The sequence below is a fragment of the Leucoraja erinacea genome, chromosome 18, assembly GCF_028641065.1.
Source record: "Leucoraja erinacea ecotype New England chromosome 18, Leri_hhj_1, whole genome shotgun sequence".
Classification (NCBI taxonomy): Eukaryota; Metazoa; Chordata; class Chondrichthyes; order Rajiformes; family Rajidae; genus Leucoraja; species Leucoraja erinaceus.
In genome coordinates this window covers 7,327,617-7,346,949 of record NC_073394.1, presented here as the reverse complement: position 1 = coordinate 7,346,949, position 19,333 = coordinate 7,327,617, and the positions used below count along the sequence as shown (strand labels likewise).

Sequence of the window (19,333 nt, the reverse complement as noted above, 5' to 3'; positions counted from 1 at the left end):
GTTCTCAGAGGACAAAGGTACTCAGAGGTTAAAGGAACTCAGAGGTCAAAGGGACTCAGAGGTCACAGTTACTCAGAGGTCAAAGGTACTCAGAGGTCAAAGGTTCTCAGAGGTCACAGATACTCAGAGGTCAAAGGTACTCAGAGGACAAAGGTACTCAGAGGTTAAAGGAACTCAGAGGTCAAAGGGACTCAGAGGTCACAGGTACTCTGAGGTCAAAGGTACTCAGAGGTCAAAGGGTACTCGGAGGTCAGGGAAATCCCTGCAAAACACCATTGGGGTTATGGCACTGAGTTTATATCTAGTTTACCACTTTAATACTGTACACAACGTCGTTGATTCCTCAGATGAGAAATAGAAATGGTTATTCACTATTTTGGTGATATAAAGTATCTGAAAAAGGGAAATGAAGTCAGCAGTCCCTCGTTTACACTTACACCCTCGTTCCAGCTGTCCTGATTTCTAACACCTCAGCTTTACTCTTTACAATTATGATTCCATGGAAATGTCATCTCCAGGGAAGTGCAGATATGGCAGATCCTTACACTCAACATCTTAATTAAACTCTAAATCACATTCGCACATTGCCAATGCTGCTCCGTTATTTGCCAACACGTGCATTTTAGCATGTCTGCGTATGACCATTAGACATTTAGTATCAAGATACAGCGCAGAAACAGGCCCTTCGGCCCATCGAGTCCACGCCGACCGGCGATCCCCGCACATTAACACGACTCTACACACACTGGGGACAATTTTACATTTACACCAAGCCAATTAACCTACAAACCTGTACGTCTTTGGTGTGTGGGAGGAAACCGAAGATCTCGGGGGAAAAAACCCCACGCAGATCATGGGGAGAACGTATAAACTACGTACAGACAGCGCCCGTAGTCAGGATCGAACCCTGGTCTCTGGCGCTGTGAGGTCAGTAGCTCTACCGCTGCGCCACCGTGCCGCCACATACTGTAGGAGCAGAAAAAGGCCATTTGGCCCATCGAGTCTGCTCCACCATTCAATCAGTCCACGCCAACCAGTGATCACCCTTGTACAGTAGCACTACCTTACGCACTGGGGACAATTTACAATTTTGCCGAACCCAATTACCCGACAAACCTGTATGTCTTTGGAGTGTGGGAGGAAACTGGTTTCATCAACTATGTTGGAATATCTTGCCAACATCCCTTTGGTGTGTGCTCAGTCAACTCAATTGTGGAAAATCGCAGAATCAGAGAAGTTCACGGCAGTCAAGGAGGTTCTTTGGTTCACTGTAATAGAGCTTAAAGGGCCTGTTCCACTTGGTGATTTTTTTCGGCGACTGCCGGCATCGTTGACTGACCTATCAGGTCACGGAAAATTAGCGGCATGACGACGTATTGGCGCGCGGTGATTTTTTTTCAAGTGTCGCAACATTTTTTTTGTCGCCGCTGGATTTTGAAATGTTCAAAATCTTTTGGCGACGCTGATACGACGCCGGCAGTCGCGGAAGAAAATTGCCAAGTGGGACAGCCCATCACCTCCGCAGTGCTGCTATTTCAGCCAAACCCTCTGGTTTTCTCCGCTTATTCAAGCTGTAACAGCAATCCTATTTACCGTTCCCAAGAGCAACTAATGCATTCACCCCTTCATCCAGTATGCTTCTGATCACAGCTCGCTGTGTAAGATATAGCATTCTCTTCCTCGCTACCCCTGGCCTCTTTGCCAATTCCTGTACACGTGGGTCCTCTTGACACAGTTTGTCCTTATTTACTCAAAAGCCTTCATGATTTTTGAATGTCTGTGGATTCTCTAGGTAGTATCTTCCAGAGTTCTAGAAACTGTGTGAATTGTTCCTGTGGATCAGAGGTTAGCCATCTTAGTAAAGATAGACATAAAATACTGGAGTAACTCAGCAGGTCAGGCAACATCTCTGGAAAAAAACGGATTGGTAACATTTCGGGTTTAGTTTAGTTAAGGTTAGAGTTACAGCGCAGAAATGGGCTCTTATAGTTAAATGCCCACCGACTCCGCACAGACTAGTGATCCCCGCACACAAACACGATCCTACACACACTGGGGACAATTTAAATTTAATACCGAGCCAATTAACCTACAAACCTGTCCCATTTTTGGAGTGTGGGAGGAAACCGACGATCCCGGAGAAGACCCACGCGGTCACAGGGAGAACGTACAAACTCCTTACAGTCAGCTCCCGGAGTTGGGTTTGAACCCAGGTCTTTGGTGCTGTAAGCGCTGTAAGGCAGGAACTCTGCCGCTGCGCCACTGTGCTGCCCCTAGGGTTGAGACCCTTCAGACTGATAGTCGGGGAATATAACAAGAGATATAGTACATGGTACATAGTGGCAAAAATTAAGCAACGAAGGAGAGAGAAAACAGAGAATTTACAAGCTGCTGACTTCATTGGTAGTGAAGAGGTTAGACTCTATAGTGGCAAGTGTTGCAACAAAACATGTTGGAAAGAATAGTCGGATTAAGCAGAGTCGGCATTGGGGTTACGAAATGGAAATTATGTTTGACTAATCTACTGAAGTAGTTGAGGATGTGTCAGTGACTCAGATTCAGATGCGTTTATAGTTACATGCAGCAGGGTGTAACAACATTCCCAGTTCACATCAATCGCACAGAGTAAACAGTGTACATACAGTAATGATGACTACAATAAGAAGTAAAATGACGGATGCAGTGCAGCTGAATTGTGCAAAGAGTGTACTGCAGATCCGAGCAGTGCAAACATATATATTGAAGTACAATAATGGGATAACCGAATAAGGCAGAGTTCATGGCAGCACATCAAGGCAGGTGTGTGTGAAAGAGGCGATATGAAATAAAAGGAAGCTACTGGTGCTGGTTTATACCTAAGATGGACACAAAATGGTGGTGTGACTTAGCAGGTCAGGCAACGTCTTGGGAGGAAATGGATAAGTGATGTTTTAGGTCGGGACCCTTCTTCAAACTAATTGTCACAACCAGTTTAGTTTAGTTTATTGTGTAGGAAGGGGCTGCAGATGCTGGTTTAAACCGAAGAGAGACACAAAAAGCTGGAGTAACTCAGCGGGACAGGCAGTAACTCTGGAGAGAAGGAATGGATGACGTTTCGGGTCGAGACCCTTCTTCAGACTGGTTAAGGATAAAGGAAATGAGAGGTATAGACGAGAGATAAAGAACAATTTCGATAGTTTCGATTAAGAACAATTTAGATTCAGTTAGAAAGAGTTCTCGGGGCTAGTGGAATCAAGGGATATGGGGAGAAGGCAGGCACAGGTTATTGATTGGGGACGATCAGCCATGATCGCAATGAATGGTGGTGCTGGCTCAAAGGGACAAATGGCCTCCTCCTGCACCTATTTTCTATATTTCTATGTTTCTAACAATGAATGAAAGATATGATGAAAGGTAACAGTGATCAGGGCATTGTTAGCTGTTGGTTGGGTGAAAACAAGAAGCTAGTCTGGCATATGCAACAGTTTAGTTTATTAGTTATGTGTACCGAGAGACAGGTGAGGCTTTTGTTTCCAGTCAATGAAAAGACCATGCCTGAATACAATCAAGCTGCCCACAGTACACAGATAAATCTGTCTGAAGAAGGGTCTCGACCCGAAACATCACCCATTCCTTCTCTCCAGAGATGCTGCCTGCCCCGCTGAGTTACTCCAGCATTTTGTGTCTACCTTGAATGATTCAACATTTAGTGCACGTCATTGAAGTCTGATAAAGTCCAAATAAACATAGATCAAAGGTCTCCATTGAGGTAGATGGGAGGTCAGGGACTGCACTCTAGCTGATGAGAGGATTCTGCAACTGGAAAAAAATAACAGCCAGAAAGAAACTCCCCTTTTTTGAGGAAGGACATTCTTGCTATTGAGGGAGTGCAGCATAGGTTTACAAGGTTAATTCCTGGGATGGCGGGACTGTCATATGCTGAGTGAATGGAGCAGCTGGACATGTACACTCTGGAGTTTAGAAGGATGAGAGGGAATCTCATTGAAACATATAAGATTGTTAAGGGCTTGGACACGCTAGAGGCAGGAAACATGTTCCCGATGTTGGGGGAGTCCAGAACCAGGGGCCACAGTTTAAGAATAAGGAGTAAGCCATCTAGAACGGAGACGAGGAAACACTTTTTCTCACAGAGAGCAGTGAGTCTGTGGGATTCTCTGCCTCAGAGGGCGGTGGAGGCCGGTCCTCTGGATGCTTTCAAGAGAGAGCTTGATAGGGCTCATAAAAATAGCGGAGTCAGGGGATATAACCATATAACCATATAACAATTACAGCACGGAAACAGGCCATCTCGGCCCTACAAGTCCATGCCAAACAACTTTTTTTCCCTTAGTCCCACCTGCCTATATATGGGGAGAAGGCAGGAACGGAGTACTAATTGGGGATGATCAGCCATGATCACATTGAATGGCGGTGCTGGCTCGAACGGGCCGAATGGTCTACTCCTGCACCTATTGTTTATTGTCTATTGTCCTGATTGCCCCCAATGTATTAGTATTTTTATTGGTGTAATTGCTGCTTTGAATGGATCTCAGTGGATCCTGGTGAATTATACTCTGTTTTTCTACAACACTGGATTGGAAATGGTGTTACTGTTAATAGGATGGATGGAACGATGAGTTGGTTCAACTACGTGCGGGTTCTGGCCTTTCCTTACCCCCAGTTCCCTCCCCTCTCCTTTCCGTCTGAAGAAGGGTACTAACTCAAAACGTCACCTATTCCTTTTTCTCCAGAGATGTCGCCTGACCCGCTGAGTTACTCCAGCATTTTGTGCCGGTCTTATTTAGATAGTTCAACTGTGTTGTTGGGATGTTGAATGTTGACACGATGTTGGTCCTTCATTTTATCAGGCATGTCGTTACGGTCATGTTCAGCACGTGGAACATCTTCTCTTCTACGGGGCCGATATGGAGGCACAGAACGCCTCGGGCAACACCGCACTCCACGTCTGCGCCCTTTACAACCAGGTGAGAAACAGCCGGTTACGTTTACACGCTGACCTCCGACAAACTCCTTGAACATTGCGGTTCACATGTCTTACGTGACTTAAGATTTTCGGGATACAGTGTGGAAACAGACCCTTCGGCCCACCGAGTCCGCGCCGACCAGCGATCCCCGCACACTAAAGGGCCTGTCCCACTTACGCGACCTTTACAGGCGACTGCCAGCACCCGTCATAGGTCGGTGAAATATTCACATTTTGAAAATTCAACAGAACCAGAAAGACGCTACGACTCTTTGGAGACCTCCCACCACCATAGGAGACCTCTCACCACCATAGGAGACTTCCCACGACCATAGGAGACCTCCCATGACCATAGGAGACCTCCCACGACCATATGAGACCTCTCACCACCATAGGAGACCTCCCACCACCATAGGAGACCTCTCACCACCATAGGAGACCTCCCACGACCATATGAGACCTCTCACCACCATAGGAGACCTCCCACGACCATAGGAGACCTCCAACCACCATAGGAGACCTCCCACCACCATATGAGACCTCTCACCACCATAGGAGACCTCCCACGACCATAGGAGACCTCCAACCACCATAGGAGACCTCCCACCACCATAGGAGACCTCCCACCACCATAGGAGACCTCCCACCACCATAGGAGACCTCCCACCACCATAGGAGACCTCCCACCACCATAGGAGACCTCCCACCACCATAGGAGACCTCCAACCACCATAGGAGACCTCCCACCACCATAGGAGACCTCCCACCACCATAGGAGACCTCCCACCACCATTGGAGACCTCTCACCACCATACAGCCTACGGTTGTGAGAGGTCTCCAAAGAGTCGTAGCGTCTTTCTGGGCGCCGCTGAATTTTCAACATGTTGAACATTTTGACGACCTATGACGTCCCGGCAGTCGCCTGTAAAAGTCGCGTAAGTGGGACAGGCCCTTTACACTTTCCTACACGCACTAGGGATTTTTAAAAAACATTTACCAAGACAATTAACCTACAAACCTGTACGTCTCTCTGGAGTGTGGGAGGAAACGGAAGATCTTGGAGAAAACCCACGCAAGTCAAGGTACAAACTCTGCACAGACAGCACCCGTAGTCGGGATCGAACCTGGGTCTCCGTCGCTGCAAGCGCTTCAACTCCACCACTGCGCCACACAATTGTAAAATTGTAAAACTGGTGATGAAATGGTGAATGTTTTGAACGTTGTGGCTCACATAATCTTAGACTTTAGAGATGCAGCGTGGAAACAGTTCCTTTGGCACCGAGTCCGCGCTGACCAGCGATCCCTGTACATGAGCACTATTCTACACACTGAGGACAATGTACAACATTTACCGAAGCCAATTAACCTACAAACCTGCATGTGTTTGGGAGGAGGAGACTGCAGCACCCGGAGAAAATCTACGCGGTCACAGGGAGAACGTACAAACTCCGTAGATCAGCGCTGTAATACCTCTGTCCCACTTGGGAAACCTGAACGGAAACCTCTGGAGACTTTGCGCCCCACCCAAGGTTTCCGTGCGGTTCCCTGAGGTTGCAGGTGGTTGCCGGAGGTTGCAGGTAGTGGAAGCAGGTAGGGAGACTGACAAAAACCACCTGCAACCTCCAGGAACCGCACGGAAACGTTGGGAGGGGCGCAAAGTCTCCAGAGGTTTTCGTTCAGGTTTCCTAAGTGGGACAGGGGCACTAGGCAGCAACTCTAACCTTACGCCACTGTGATGTAGCATGGCACAGTGGCGCAGCAGTATAGCAGCCTGGTTTGATCCTGCCTACGGGCGCTGTCGGTGTGGAATTCGCATACTCTCCCTGTGATCGTGTGGGTTTTCTCCAGTTACTCCGGTTTCCTCCCGTGTCCTAAAGACGTGCAGGTTTGTGGGTTAATTGGCTTCTTTAATTTGCTTCTTGTGTGTAGGATGCGAAAATGTGGGATAACATGGGTGATCGATGGCTGGCACGGACTCGGTGGGCCAAAGGGCCTGCTTCCACGCTGTGTCTCTAAATTAAAATTAACTCAATTAACCAAATAAACTAAACTAACCTATGCTAAGCGAAACTCAACTCAACTAAACTATTTGGAAAAACAGAAACAATTGTAAAATGTAACATGAATGCATATTATAACCAGTGATATATGTTAATACTTTGCTATTTACCATCGGGTGATATTAATGGATTTCTGTTGAGCATTAGGAATTTTTCTTTACAAGGGTTGAAGTTTCTGCTTCAATAACATTGAGGGGCGTGTGTGTTAAGGGCCAGTTGAAAGAACGAGCTGTAGTTTTTAAGCTGAGTCTCTGTACCACGAGCTGCTGGGTGTAATCGCACTGGGGACATGCAACACACAATTTTAATTGTGCAAACTCAGTTGAAGATTTTGTTTTCCCGCTGCTCTGGTGCTGTTTTGATCCAACTTTCTTTGATGCTTTGAGATGATCCCCTTTGGCTACTCGTTGCCACATCATCTTCCCTTTCAGCAGATATTCTTGTTTCATCAAAGTGCATTGCCTTTGTCTGAAGTCCCATCCAACTGATAATAATATATTTTATTGTCATTGCACATAACGTAACGAGATTTGGTTTGCAGCTTTCATCCGATGTCATAACTTAAATAACTAATAAATAATACCCCGAGAACATGGATTGTAGAAAGATCAGTCAAACAGTTCAAACAGGCTAAAGTGCAGATGTGTCTGTGTGTCGTGACCATCCGAGGGAGACAGTCCAGGGGGGATGGGGGGCACTCAGCAGGGCCGGTTCAGAGCCGCTATAGCTCTGGGAATGAAGCTGTTCCTGAGTCTGGAGGTTCGGGCGTAGAAGGCCTTGTAACGTCTGCCGGAGGGGAGTAGTTCGAACAGTCCGTTACAAGGGTGTGAGGAGTCTTTATGGATGCTGACAGCCTTCCTGAGACACCGTGTGTGGTAGATGCCCTCCAAGGCTGGTAGCGGTGTCCCAATGATCTTCTGGGGAGGGGGAGGGTTAGACGTGCATTCTCACTCCCTGGCACCACACGTGCAGTGTCTTTGCAGCTTCGTTACCCTTCAGCTAATGGATCATTGAGGTCGATGGTGAATTTCAGAAGCCGTGTCGCTGGCCGTTAACATGAGCCGGCAAACGCAAACTAGTTCCTCACATGTGATAAGTATGATACTAACATCGTTGGCGGACAGTGCTTGGTTGGTATATTTTTAAGGTGAGAGGGCAAAGGTTTAACAGGAGTCTGAGGGGCAACGTTATTGTTGGGCGTCCCGCTGAGCTACACCAGCAGTTTGTGTCTATCTGTGGAACGAGCTGCCAGAGGAGGTGTTTAAGAAGGAACTGCAGATGCTGGAAAAAAATAGAAGGTAGACAAAAGTGCTGGAGAAACTCAGCGGGTGCAGCAGCATCTATGGAGCGAAGGAAATAGGCAACGTTTCGGGACGAAACGTTGCCTATTTCCTTCGCTCCATAGATGCTGCTGCACCCGCTGAGTTTCTCCAGCACTTTTGTCTACCTGCCAGAGGAGGTAGTTGATGCAGGCATGTACAGGCGGTGCAGGCTCCGAAGGGCCGAATGGCCTACTCCTGCACCTAATTTCTATGTTTCTACGTTTCTATGTACCATCACAACATTTAAAATACATTTGGACAGGAAAAGCCTAGAGGGATGTGGACCAAACGTGGGCAAGTCGGACTAGTATGGATGGGGCAAGTTCTCATCCCACGAAATGAATTTCCCTTACAGGCAGTATCATAAAAAAAAAAAAAAAATAATAAAAATAATAATAAATAAATAATAAAACATATTCAATTTTATTTTGAATATGTTTTATTATTTATTTATTATTATTTTTATTATTTTTATTTTTTTGTTATGATACTGCCTTGCCTGTAAGGGAAATTCATTTCGTTGTCTCAAATTGAGACAATGACAATAAATTTGAATACAATACAAAGTTGGGCTTTGTTTCCCTCCTGTACGTCGATTTGGCATCATTTGCTACCTCGGGGGAATAAAGGCAGGTGGAACTCCGAGTTCCAAGTCCTTCATTACTCACCAGCATCAGTGGAGACCAAGGGCATTGTATTTACCTGCAGGTAGTTGGTTCTGTGACCACTATCAACTTTTGCCTTTGGGTGACACATTCAGATTTTAGACTCAAAGAGATAAAGTGCAGAACCTTGCCCTTCGGCCCACCGAGTCCGTGCTAACCAGCGATCACCCTGTGCACACACACACTATCCGGCACACTAGGGACATAGAAGCATAGAAACATAGACAATAGGTGCAGGAGTAGCCATTCGGCCCTTCGAGCCTGCACCATTCGCCATTCAATATGATCATGGCTGATCATCCAACTCAGTATCCTGTACCTGCCTTCTCTCCATACCCCCTGATCCCTTTAGCCACAAGGACCACATCTAACTCCCTCTTAAATATAGCCAATGAACTGTGCCCTCAACTACCTTCTGTGGCAGAGAGTTCCACAGATTCACCACTCTCTGTGTGAAATTTTTTTTTCTCATCTCGGTCCTAAAAGATTTCCCCCTTATCCTTAAACTGTGACCCCTTGTCCGGGACTTCCCCAACATCGGGAACAATCTTCCTGCATCTAGCCTGTCCAACCCCTTAAGAATTTTGTAAGTTTCTATAAGATCCCCCCTCAATCTTCTAAATTGGCTCATGGGACAATTTACAATTTTACTGAAGCCAATGAACTTACAATACCTGCACGTTGTCGGAGTGTGGGAGGAAACTGGGGTTCCCTGAGAAAACCCACACAGGCCGTGGGGAGAACATGCGAGCTCCACACAGACAGCACCTGCAGTCGGAGTCGAACCGGGGTCTCTGGCGCCGTGGGGCAGCAAATCTACCGCTGCGCCACCGTGCCGCTTGTTATTTAGCACGGACAATGTTTACTCTGTCCGCCATTGCGGAGATGCAGGAAGGGAGACCTGGCAATCTTATTTACTCCACCATAGAATGTGTTGCCATTCCATGTCACACAACAAGCATGAGCAGATCTGGGACAGTTTTAGTCAGTTCCCATTAGGGTAAAGTGCTTCGACTATTTAAAGAACCGAGTGCTAGCACAGAAAGCCAAAAAAAGCATTTGTGCGAACTGCATCTGTCTCTCAGAATAAAATATTCACCATAAAACGCCATTATCCAGCAGAATCGGGGCATGGGTGGTTCCCGATTAACACATTTTAAAATATTATTGAATATTATTTTAATGCGCCGACACATTTATGCAACTTTTTTTTATAGATGTTGCATAAAAATTATAATACATTTTCCAATTAACTACATACTTGTAGCAGGAGTACAGGAAACCTGACCCTGGGCAGCTGAATGGGAGTTTAGCTATCAGGGTTTTTGTCATTTGAAAGGGAATGTGGGAACTGGGGGCCCTGAATGGACAGAGATACTGCATGGAAACAGGCCCTTCGGCCCACCAAACCCAGGGTGACCAGCGATCACCCCTTTCATTAGCACTATCCTATACATTAGGGACAATTTACAATTTTACAGAAGCTTGGCCAATTGATTGTGGACAAAAATGCTGGAGAAACTCAGCGAGTGAGGCAGCATCTATGGAGCGGAGGAAATAGGCGACGTTTCGGGTCGAGACCCTTCGTTTGGCCAATTGGTTGGTAGGGGTGACAGAGGTTATGGGGAGAAGGCAGGACAATGGGTTTGAGAGGGATAAATAGATCAGCCATGATTGAATGGCGGAGTAGATTTGATGGGCCGAATGGTCTAATGCAACTCCGACAGTAGAACTTACAAACTTATGAACCTACAAACCTGTACGCCTTTGGAGTGAGGGAATAAGCCCACGCAGTCACGGGGAGAGCGTGCAAACTCCGTGTAGACAGCTCCCCTAGTCAGGATCGAACCCAGGTCCTTGGTGCCGTAGGGCAACAGAACAACTCTACCATTGGGTCTCTAGGCCACGCTATAGAGGGAGCAAAGACGGGAACTGTGGCTTGGCATCGAAGAAAGTTGGAAACTCGAGGAACGAGGGCGGCACGGTGGCGCAGCAGTAGAGTTACTGCCTTACAGCGCCGGAGACGTGGGTTCGATCCCGACTACGGGTGCTGTCTGTACGGAGTCTGTACGTTCTCCCCGTGACCTCAAGGGTTTTCTACGAGATCTTCGGTTTCCTCCCGCACTCCAAAGACGTGCAGGTTTGTAGGTTAATTGGCCTGGTATATGTGTAAACTGTCCCTAGTGTGTGTAGGATAATGTTAATGTGCAGGGATCGTTGGTCGGTGCGGACTCGGTGGGCCGAAGGGCCTGTTCCTGCGCTGCATCTCTCAACTAAAGTGAAAGGGGGCACGGGATCCAGAACCAAGATGAGTGAGGAAAGAATGGTGAACCTGACGAGCTAGTTGCTGAAACATTGGTACCAAGGATTACCATTTGGTAGTTGTACCATGGTGCGGCACAGTGAGGCACTGGTTGAGCTGCTGCCTCAATGCGCCAGAGACACCGGTTCGATCCGGACCTCATCTGCTGTCTGTGCGGAGTTTGCAGGCTCTCCCTGTGACCACGTGGGTTTTCTGTTGGTGCTTCAGTTCCCTCCCACATCCTAACAACGTGCCGGTTTGTAGGTCAATTGGCTTCTGTAAATTGCCCCTAGTGTGTAGGACGCGAAAGTGGGACAAGGTAGATCTAGTGAACGGGTGATCGATGGCTGGCGTGGAGTCAGTGGGCGGAAGGGCCCTTTTCCACACTGCATGTCTAAGCTAAACTAAACATGGATCACCATGAAGTGCTTTGAACAGTTGCCACGGCCCACACCTGTGTCAGTTTCCTGCACCTTCTCCATACCTTGCAATTTGTGTAAAGGAATTTAAAAAAAGTCTATGGACAGAAGTCTGTGGTAGCAGGTTAAAGTAGCATGGTCCCTCACATCAATCCTTAAATAAGTTACTTTGCCACAATCGTCACTGAAGAAGGGTTTCAACCTGAAACGTTGCCTATTTCCATCGCTCTATAGATGCTGCTGCACCCGCTGAGTTTCTCCAGCACTACTGCAGTTCCTTTTCTCCAGCACTACTGCAGTTCCTTCTTAAACATTCCTTCTTCAATCTCTTCTTCGAATTCATGTATGAAATATGTTCCCATTTTACATGTTCCCATTATACCTTCCCAGCCCTGTAATTGGTGACGGCTCTCTAATTGCCTTGGACATCCTCAAGGTTAGGTACCAGGCCAGTGATGATCACCTTCTGCCATCTGTCTTCATTGAACATTTAGATTCACTGCCGTGATTCTGTGTGTGGCTGATGATTCATGCACTGAGTCTCTCTCCATTCAGAGATTCTCTCTTTTTTTTTAACTCTCTCTCTCTCTCTCTCTCTCTCTCTCTCTCTCTCTCTCTCTCTCTCTCTCTCTCTCTCTCTCTCTCTCTCTCTCTCTCTCTCTCTCTCTCTCTCTCTCTCTCTCTCTCTCTCTCTCTCTCTCTCTCTCTCTCTCTCTCTCTCTCTCTCTCTCTCTCTCTCTATCTCTATCTCTATCTCTATCTCTCTCTCTATCTCTCCCCGTCTCTCTCTCTCTCTCTCTCTATCTCCCCCCTCTATCTCTCTCTCTCCCCTCTCTCTTTCTCTCTCCTCTCCTCTCCTCTCTCTCTCACTCTCCTCCCCCCCCCCCTCTCTGTGTCCCCCCCTCCCCCCCCCCCCCCCCCTCTAGACGCACCTGTGAGGTGAGGGCTATTCGTTAGTGGATAGGGTGGGGATGGGGTAAAATAAGCCAATGAATAAAATTAAGATAATATCAAGGGGTGTGATGAGTGTGGGGGGAGGGGGGAGGGGTGGTTAGTGCGTGTGTGATGTTGCAGGCCCCCCCCCCCCACAACCGCGCGTTGGAGGAACTTGGTCTAGTATATATATAAATCGAAGGTAGACACAAAATTTCATTCTTAATATAAACTTCAGTGTATCTAGATATATATATATATATATACAGACAAACACAAGCACGTATATTTGCGGTGGTTGAGGATCCACAAATGTGTCTTCATTGATGGGGCAGTGATGGAGAGAGTGGACGGGGACTTTCTGTCCTGGGCCTCCTCCATTGCTGGAGTGAGGCCACACACAAATTGGAGGAGCAGCACCTCATATTCCGCTTGGGCAGCTTACGACCCAGCTGTATGATTCTTGATCTCTCTAATTTTAAGCACCCCCTTATTCCGTCACTCTGCCCCTTCCCCACCCTAGTCGTCCTGCCAGTTCTACTGTTCGCACCCTTCATTATCACCTCTTCCACAGCCAACAATGGACCATTGTGGGCTCCACCTTTCCCTTGTCAGCGGCGCTTGTTCTGATTTGTTCTGAACCTTTTCATACCTTCAGTCTCCTCCCCCCCCCCCCCCCCCTCCCCCCCTGACTCACAGTCCGAGGAAGGGTCTCGACCCGAAACGTCGCCGATTCCTTTTCTCCAGAGATGGGGTAGGGGAGGGAGATGGGGTAGGGGAGGGAGGGGGAATAGTGTGGAGGGAGGGGGGAGAGGGGAGAGAGTGGGGAGGGAGAGTGGGAGGGGGAGGGGGGGGAGAGAAGTGGTAGAGTGGGTAGGGAGGGAGGGACAGAGGGGTAGGGGAGTGGTGGAAGAGGGACAGAGGGGTAGGGGGAAGGTGGTGGAGGGAGAGAGGGAAGGGGGGGGAGAGAGAGGGATGGGGGTGGGAGGGGGAGGGGGAGGGGAGGGAGAGGGAGAGGGAGATGGAGAGGGGAGGAGAGGAGTGGGGAGGGGAGGGGAGGAGAGAGGGGGAGAAGTGGGAGAGGAGAGACGTGGTAGAGTGGGTAGGGAGGGAGGGACAGAGGGGTAGGGGGAAGGGGGCAGAGGGAGAGAGGGATGGGGTGGGGAGGGGGAGGGGGGGAGGAGATGGAGATGGGGGGAGGAGAGAGGAGTGGGGGAGGGGAGGAGAGAGTGGAAGGGGAGAGACGTGTGGGGGAGGGGGGGAGATGGGGTACCACCATGAGGTACCACCTCCAGTAAATTCCATTTGGAATATTTTGGAGGACCAAGAATCCAAGATGCTGCCTGCTCCACTGGGTTGGTTTGAGAAGGTGCCACGTGGTGTGAACGCCCATTTCAGAGACTGCACAGAGGAATGTGCTGCCAGGTACAAGTGTAACGGTGAAACGTTCACTCTGTACACTGGATGCACTCTGTTTCCTCGCTCGCACCATGTTTCATCAGCTTTGTGTGGGCAGAAGGAACTATTTCAGTCTATCTGTGGGTGGCAGGATTTAATTAGGCAGTGAACCTGCCGATTCACATATTCTTTTCCTAGCTTTAGTGCTCTTGCTGCGGTTAAATACTCTTCCAAATGAACAAAAAAAAAAAAAAAGCTGTGCCTTGTCGCAGTTAAAGTTGTGCGTTTGTGTTTATAATCGTCGGGGTGCCTGCTAATTTTACTGGTCCCCCACTCTCCTCGGTAAATTTTGTTGCAAGTGGAAAACTATAAGTTACGGAGCAAGGCAGTCAAACGCCAAGCATCCTTTGCCTTTGTTGCAGCTTAAACAGACATTCCGCCTGTCAAAGCCACACGCCACTGCATGGTGGTGAGCCAAGCATTTGCGATGAGTATTATATGGTTCAGAGCTTATGAATGAATTTAACACAACACAACTTGGAACTGGCAGCAGTACGAATATTGACTGCTCTAACTTCAAGTAACCCTTGCTTTCTCTCTCTCTCCATCCCTCCCCCTTCACAGTTCCCTGACCAGTCTGACTGCCCCTGATTACATGTTATCTCTGTTTACTTTGTTGTCACCTTCTCCTAGCTTACAATGATTTATTCTACATTTTCCTGCCGTACACTTCCTTATCTCCATATAGGGTTGTCAACTGTCCCGTATTAGCCGGGACATCCCGTCTATTGGGCTAAATTGGTTTGTCCCGTACGGGACCGCCCTTGTCCCGTATTTGACTGCTACTACTCGGGTCAAGGGGACTGTCGGGTCAGAGCGCCGTGTCCGGCCCCGTGTCCGGCCCCGCCTCGCTCGTCCCGACGTAGCGCAGCCCATGGAGTGCAGCAGCAGCAGCAGCAGCACCTCGCCCGTGGCCCCGCGGTCGGCAGCCCGGCCAGCTGTCCGACCTTCAGACCTTCGCTTACCGCCGACACCCCCACCTGGGCCAAAACTCCTCAGCTGGCCCGCCGGCTGGACTTTGTGTGCATTCCAGCACTCATCATTCACCCAGCCACGGCCCGAGTCGGTCAACGAATTGCCATCGGGAATTTGTCCCGTATTTTGACCTTTTGTCCCTTATTTGGGAGTGAGAGAGTTGGCAACCCCATCTCTGTATCTCCCTCATCCCTGAAGCTCAGCCTGATATTGGGCCTCGACCCGAAACGTCACCCATTCCCTCTCTCCAGAGATGCTGCCTGTCCCGCTGAGTTACTCCAGCCTTTTGTGTCTGTCTTTGGTGTAAGCCAGCCTCTGCAGTTCCTTCCTACACAAACTGTAATCTTTGTGGCTTCCATATCTTTTGTACAAAATTCTGATAATAAACACATACACTCGCACACTCTCGCACACTCTCGCACACACACACAAAGACACACACACACACTTGCACACTCTTGCACACACACACAGACGCGCACACACACTTGTACACTCTCGCACACACACACACAAAGACGAGCACACACACTTGCACACTCTTGTACACACACACAACACACACACACACTTGCACACTCTTGCGCACACACACACAGACGCGCACACACACTCGCACACTCTCGCACACACACACAAAGACGCGCACACACACTCGCACACTCTCGCACACACACATAAAGACGCGCACACACACTTGCACACTCACACACACACACTCACGTGCGCACGCACATACTGTACACACTAACATCAACTCAAACTTACACACCAACAAATGCCTGTACATTAACACTGTTACAAACACAATGACTCATTGACACTAATACGTACGAACGGCAACACAAATATCACAGACATTAACGTGCACACATTAATACACACTTACACTTACATTAACACATGCACGAAAACTCATGCACATAAATACTAGTACGTACTCAGAATCACACAACCTTATTTCACACGTAATCATTCTTGCTTCAGAACCAAGCAGGCACAGAAACACACACCTTATATATATATCACCTGCTACTTATTCATGGATGATGAATTGAATTTTTACCCGAGTTTAATCCTTTTTTAAGCATAGAATATTTTTGTTAATTTACATATTTATGTAATGTACTTAAAAAAAGAGAAACAAACATTAAGCTACAATAGTGAACTTGTTTTTTTTTGCAGTGAATGTGTTGCTGAAAGCTGCTAACGTCGTTGAAAATACATTACACTGTGATATGTTGAGGGGAGGATGTTTCCACTAGTGGGAGAGCCTAGTTCCAGAGGTCACAGCCTCAGAATTAAAGGATGTTCCTTTAGAAAGGAGATGAGGAGGAATTTCTTTAATCAGAGGGTGGTGAATCTGTGGAATTCACTGCCACAAAAGGCTGTGGAGGCCAAGTCAATGGATATTTTTAAGGCAGAGATAGATCGATTCTTGATTATTACGGGTGTCAGGGCTTGTGGGGAGAAGGGTGGAGAACGGGGTTGGGATGGAGAGATAGATCAGCCGTGATTGATTGATTGATTGATGGGCCGAATGGCCTAATTCTGCTCCTATCACTTATGAACTTATGACCTCATTAAATCAGTAGATGCTGGAATCACCACATCAGACATCCACTGTAGAAAGGGCAGAGTTTTCAACCTGAAATGGTACCTCTGCTTCTTTTCATCAGACTGAATGAAGCCATTCGGCCCACTGAGTCTGCTCCACCATTCGATCAGTCAAACTCCCCCTACCCATGTTCCGCTCTGTTCAAACATCCACACGCACCAAGTTCCATTCACTCTTCCATCTTTGAAGAATGCAAGTGTACCTCTCTCCCTTCAACACCTACCCTGGCAGTCCGTTCCATATAGATCCACTAATGCAAGAAGAGGGGTAGGCAGTCAGGATGGAGGAACCTTCTGATACTCATTGCGCTGACCTACGGCAGGGGTCTGAGATCCCTATTCTACCATCAATGAAAACAAATCGACTGGTCCCATTAATTTGACCCAGTGTGTACCTTTAAAGGTAAAGCACATCAGAACCAGAGCCATATCCAAGTCCAGAGCAAGCCATTAGAGTCATAGAGTCATACAGCAGGAAAACAGGCCCTTCGGCCCAATTTGCCCATGCTGACCAAGATGCCCCATCTACACGTGTCCCAAGGGGATATTAGGCCCATATCCCTCAAAACCTTTCCTGTCCGTGATCCTGTTCTAATATCTTTTAAATGTTGTTATAGTGTCGGCCTCAACTACCTCCTCTGGCAGCCCGTTCCATAAACCCACCAACCCTTGAGTGAAAAAGCCCCTCAGGTTCCCATTAAATCTTTCCCCTCTCACAGACCCATGTCCTCTGATTCATCTCCTTCCCTGATGATTTTATACACCAGTGTAAGATCACTCTTTTGCCTCCTGGGTTCCAAGGAATAAAGCCTTAGTCTGCCCAACCTCTGTCAATAGTCAACTATGAGACTGTTTTGTACGTGTGCAACATTGAAGTGTGATTTGTAGAGTTTACTGCGCTGTGTTCCGCTGCATTGAAGCTTTTAGCCGACATTATATTTATGGATAGCTGTAAATCTGGATTAGTGAAGTTTTGCTGTTGCCAAGTTGTTGTGCTTTTACGATTCATCAGACACTTTGTCGCTTCACATTGTTACATCACTGGAATTGTAATGCAAACCTTTCTGGCATTGGGAATTGCACAAGCGGAAAAAGCAGGAACGGGGTACTGATTTTAGATGATCAGCCTTCGGTGCTGGATCGAATGGCCAACTCCTGCACCTATTTTTCTATGTTTCTATGTTTCCAAGTACCCCGTTCCTGTTTTCTCCCCATATCCCTTGATTCCGTCAGCCCTAAGAGTATATATACTGAATATCTCCAGTGAATTGGCCTCCACTGCCTTCTGTGGCAGAGAATTCCACAGATTCACAACTCTCTGGATGAAAACGTTTTTCCTCATCTCAGTCCTAAATGGCCTACCCCTCATTCTTAAACTGTGACCCCTGGTTCTGGACTCCCCCAACATCGGGAACATTTTTCCTGGCCTGTCCAATCCCTTAATACTTTTTTTTGTTTCTGTAAGATCTCTCATCTCCTCAGAAAACAACATAAAAATTTACAACAAAAAATGGAAATCAACCAGTTGTTTTAGTTGCTATATTGCTTGCACCAATAAAAGCGCGACTGAATGCTTTCAGGAGAGAGCTAGATAGGGCTCTTAAAGATAGCGGAGTCAGGGGATATGGGGAGAAGGCAGGAACGGGGGACTGATTGTGGATGATCAGCCATGATCGCATTGAATGGACGGTGCTGGATCGAAGGGCCGAATGGCCTACTCCTGCACCTATTGTCTATTGACTTTGTTTATGGCCGACGTCTCCCCTCTCCCATCGCGCAAGAGGTACAGAAGTGTGAAAACGGTACCTCCCGATTCACGGACTGTTTCTTCCTTGCTGTTATCAGGCAACTGAACCATCCCAGCACCAACTAGAATGTGGTCCTGAGCTACCATTTACCTCATTGGAGACCCTTGTACTCTCTTTAAATGGACTTTACTGGACTTTATCTTGCACTAAATCTAATTCCCTTTATCCTGTATCTGTACGCTGTGGACGCCTCGATTGTAATCATGTACAGTCTTTCCGCTGGCTGGAAAGCACGCAACAAAAACCTCGGTACACGTGACACTAAACTAAACTAAACACAACTAAAAACATGAGAGGATTTGGGAGATAGGAACTACAGGCATCCATTTTATTCTCCCCACATTACCCCAACTCACTACAGAGTCTATCACACACCTACACTCCGGGGCCAATTAACCTTCTACCGGCTTGCCTTTGGTAGGATCTTGTAGCACCGGAGGTAACCTATGTGACTACACAATGGCCTGTTCCAATTATCATCGTAACTTTTTTGCATATCTTTCATTCACGCCCCACATCTCTCCAAATCACCGTCTATATCTGTCGCCTGTCTCCCTTTCCCCTCAATATCAGTCTGAAGAAGGGTCTCGGCCCACGCTAGAGACAGGAAACATGTTCCCGATGTTGGGGGAGTCCAGAACCAGGGGCCACAGTTTATGAATAAGGAGTAAGCCATTTAGAACGGAGATGAGGAAACATTTTTTCTCACAGAGAGTGGCGAGTCTGTGGAATTCTCTGCCTGTGGAGGCAGGTTCTCTGGATGCTTTCAGGAGAGAGCTAGATAGGGCTCTTAAAAATAGCGGAGTCAGGG

At 47.7% G+C, this 19,333-nt stretch overlaps 1 protein-coding gene across 1 annotated transcript in view; it reads left to right on the top strand.

Annotated features, from left to right (window-relative positions):
- shank2b (SH3 and multiple ankyrin repeat domains 2b) overlaps positions 1 to 19,333 on the top strand; it is a 463,010-nt gene that overhangs the window by 38,073 nt on the left and 405,604 nt on the right. Inside the window, exon 7 of the mRNA XM_055649215.1 lies at positions 4,848 to 4,964. Within this exon, the coding sequence (XP_055505190.1) occupies positions 4,848 to 4,964 (117 nt within the window). The remainder of the gene's footprint in view (positions 1 to 4,847; positions 4,965 to 19,333) is intronic.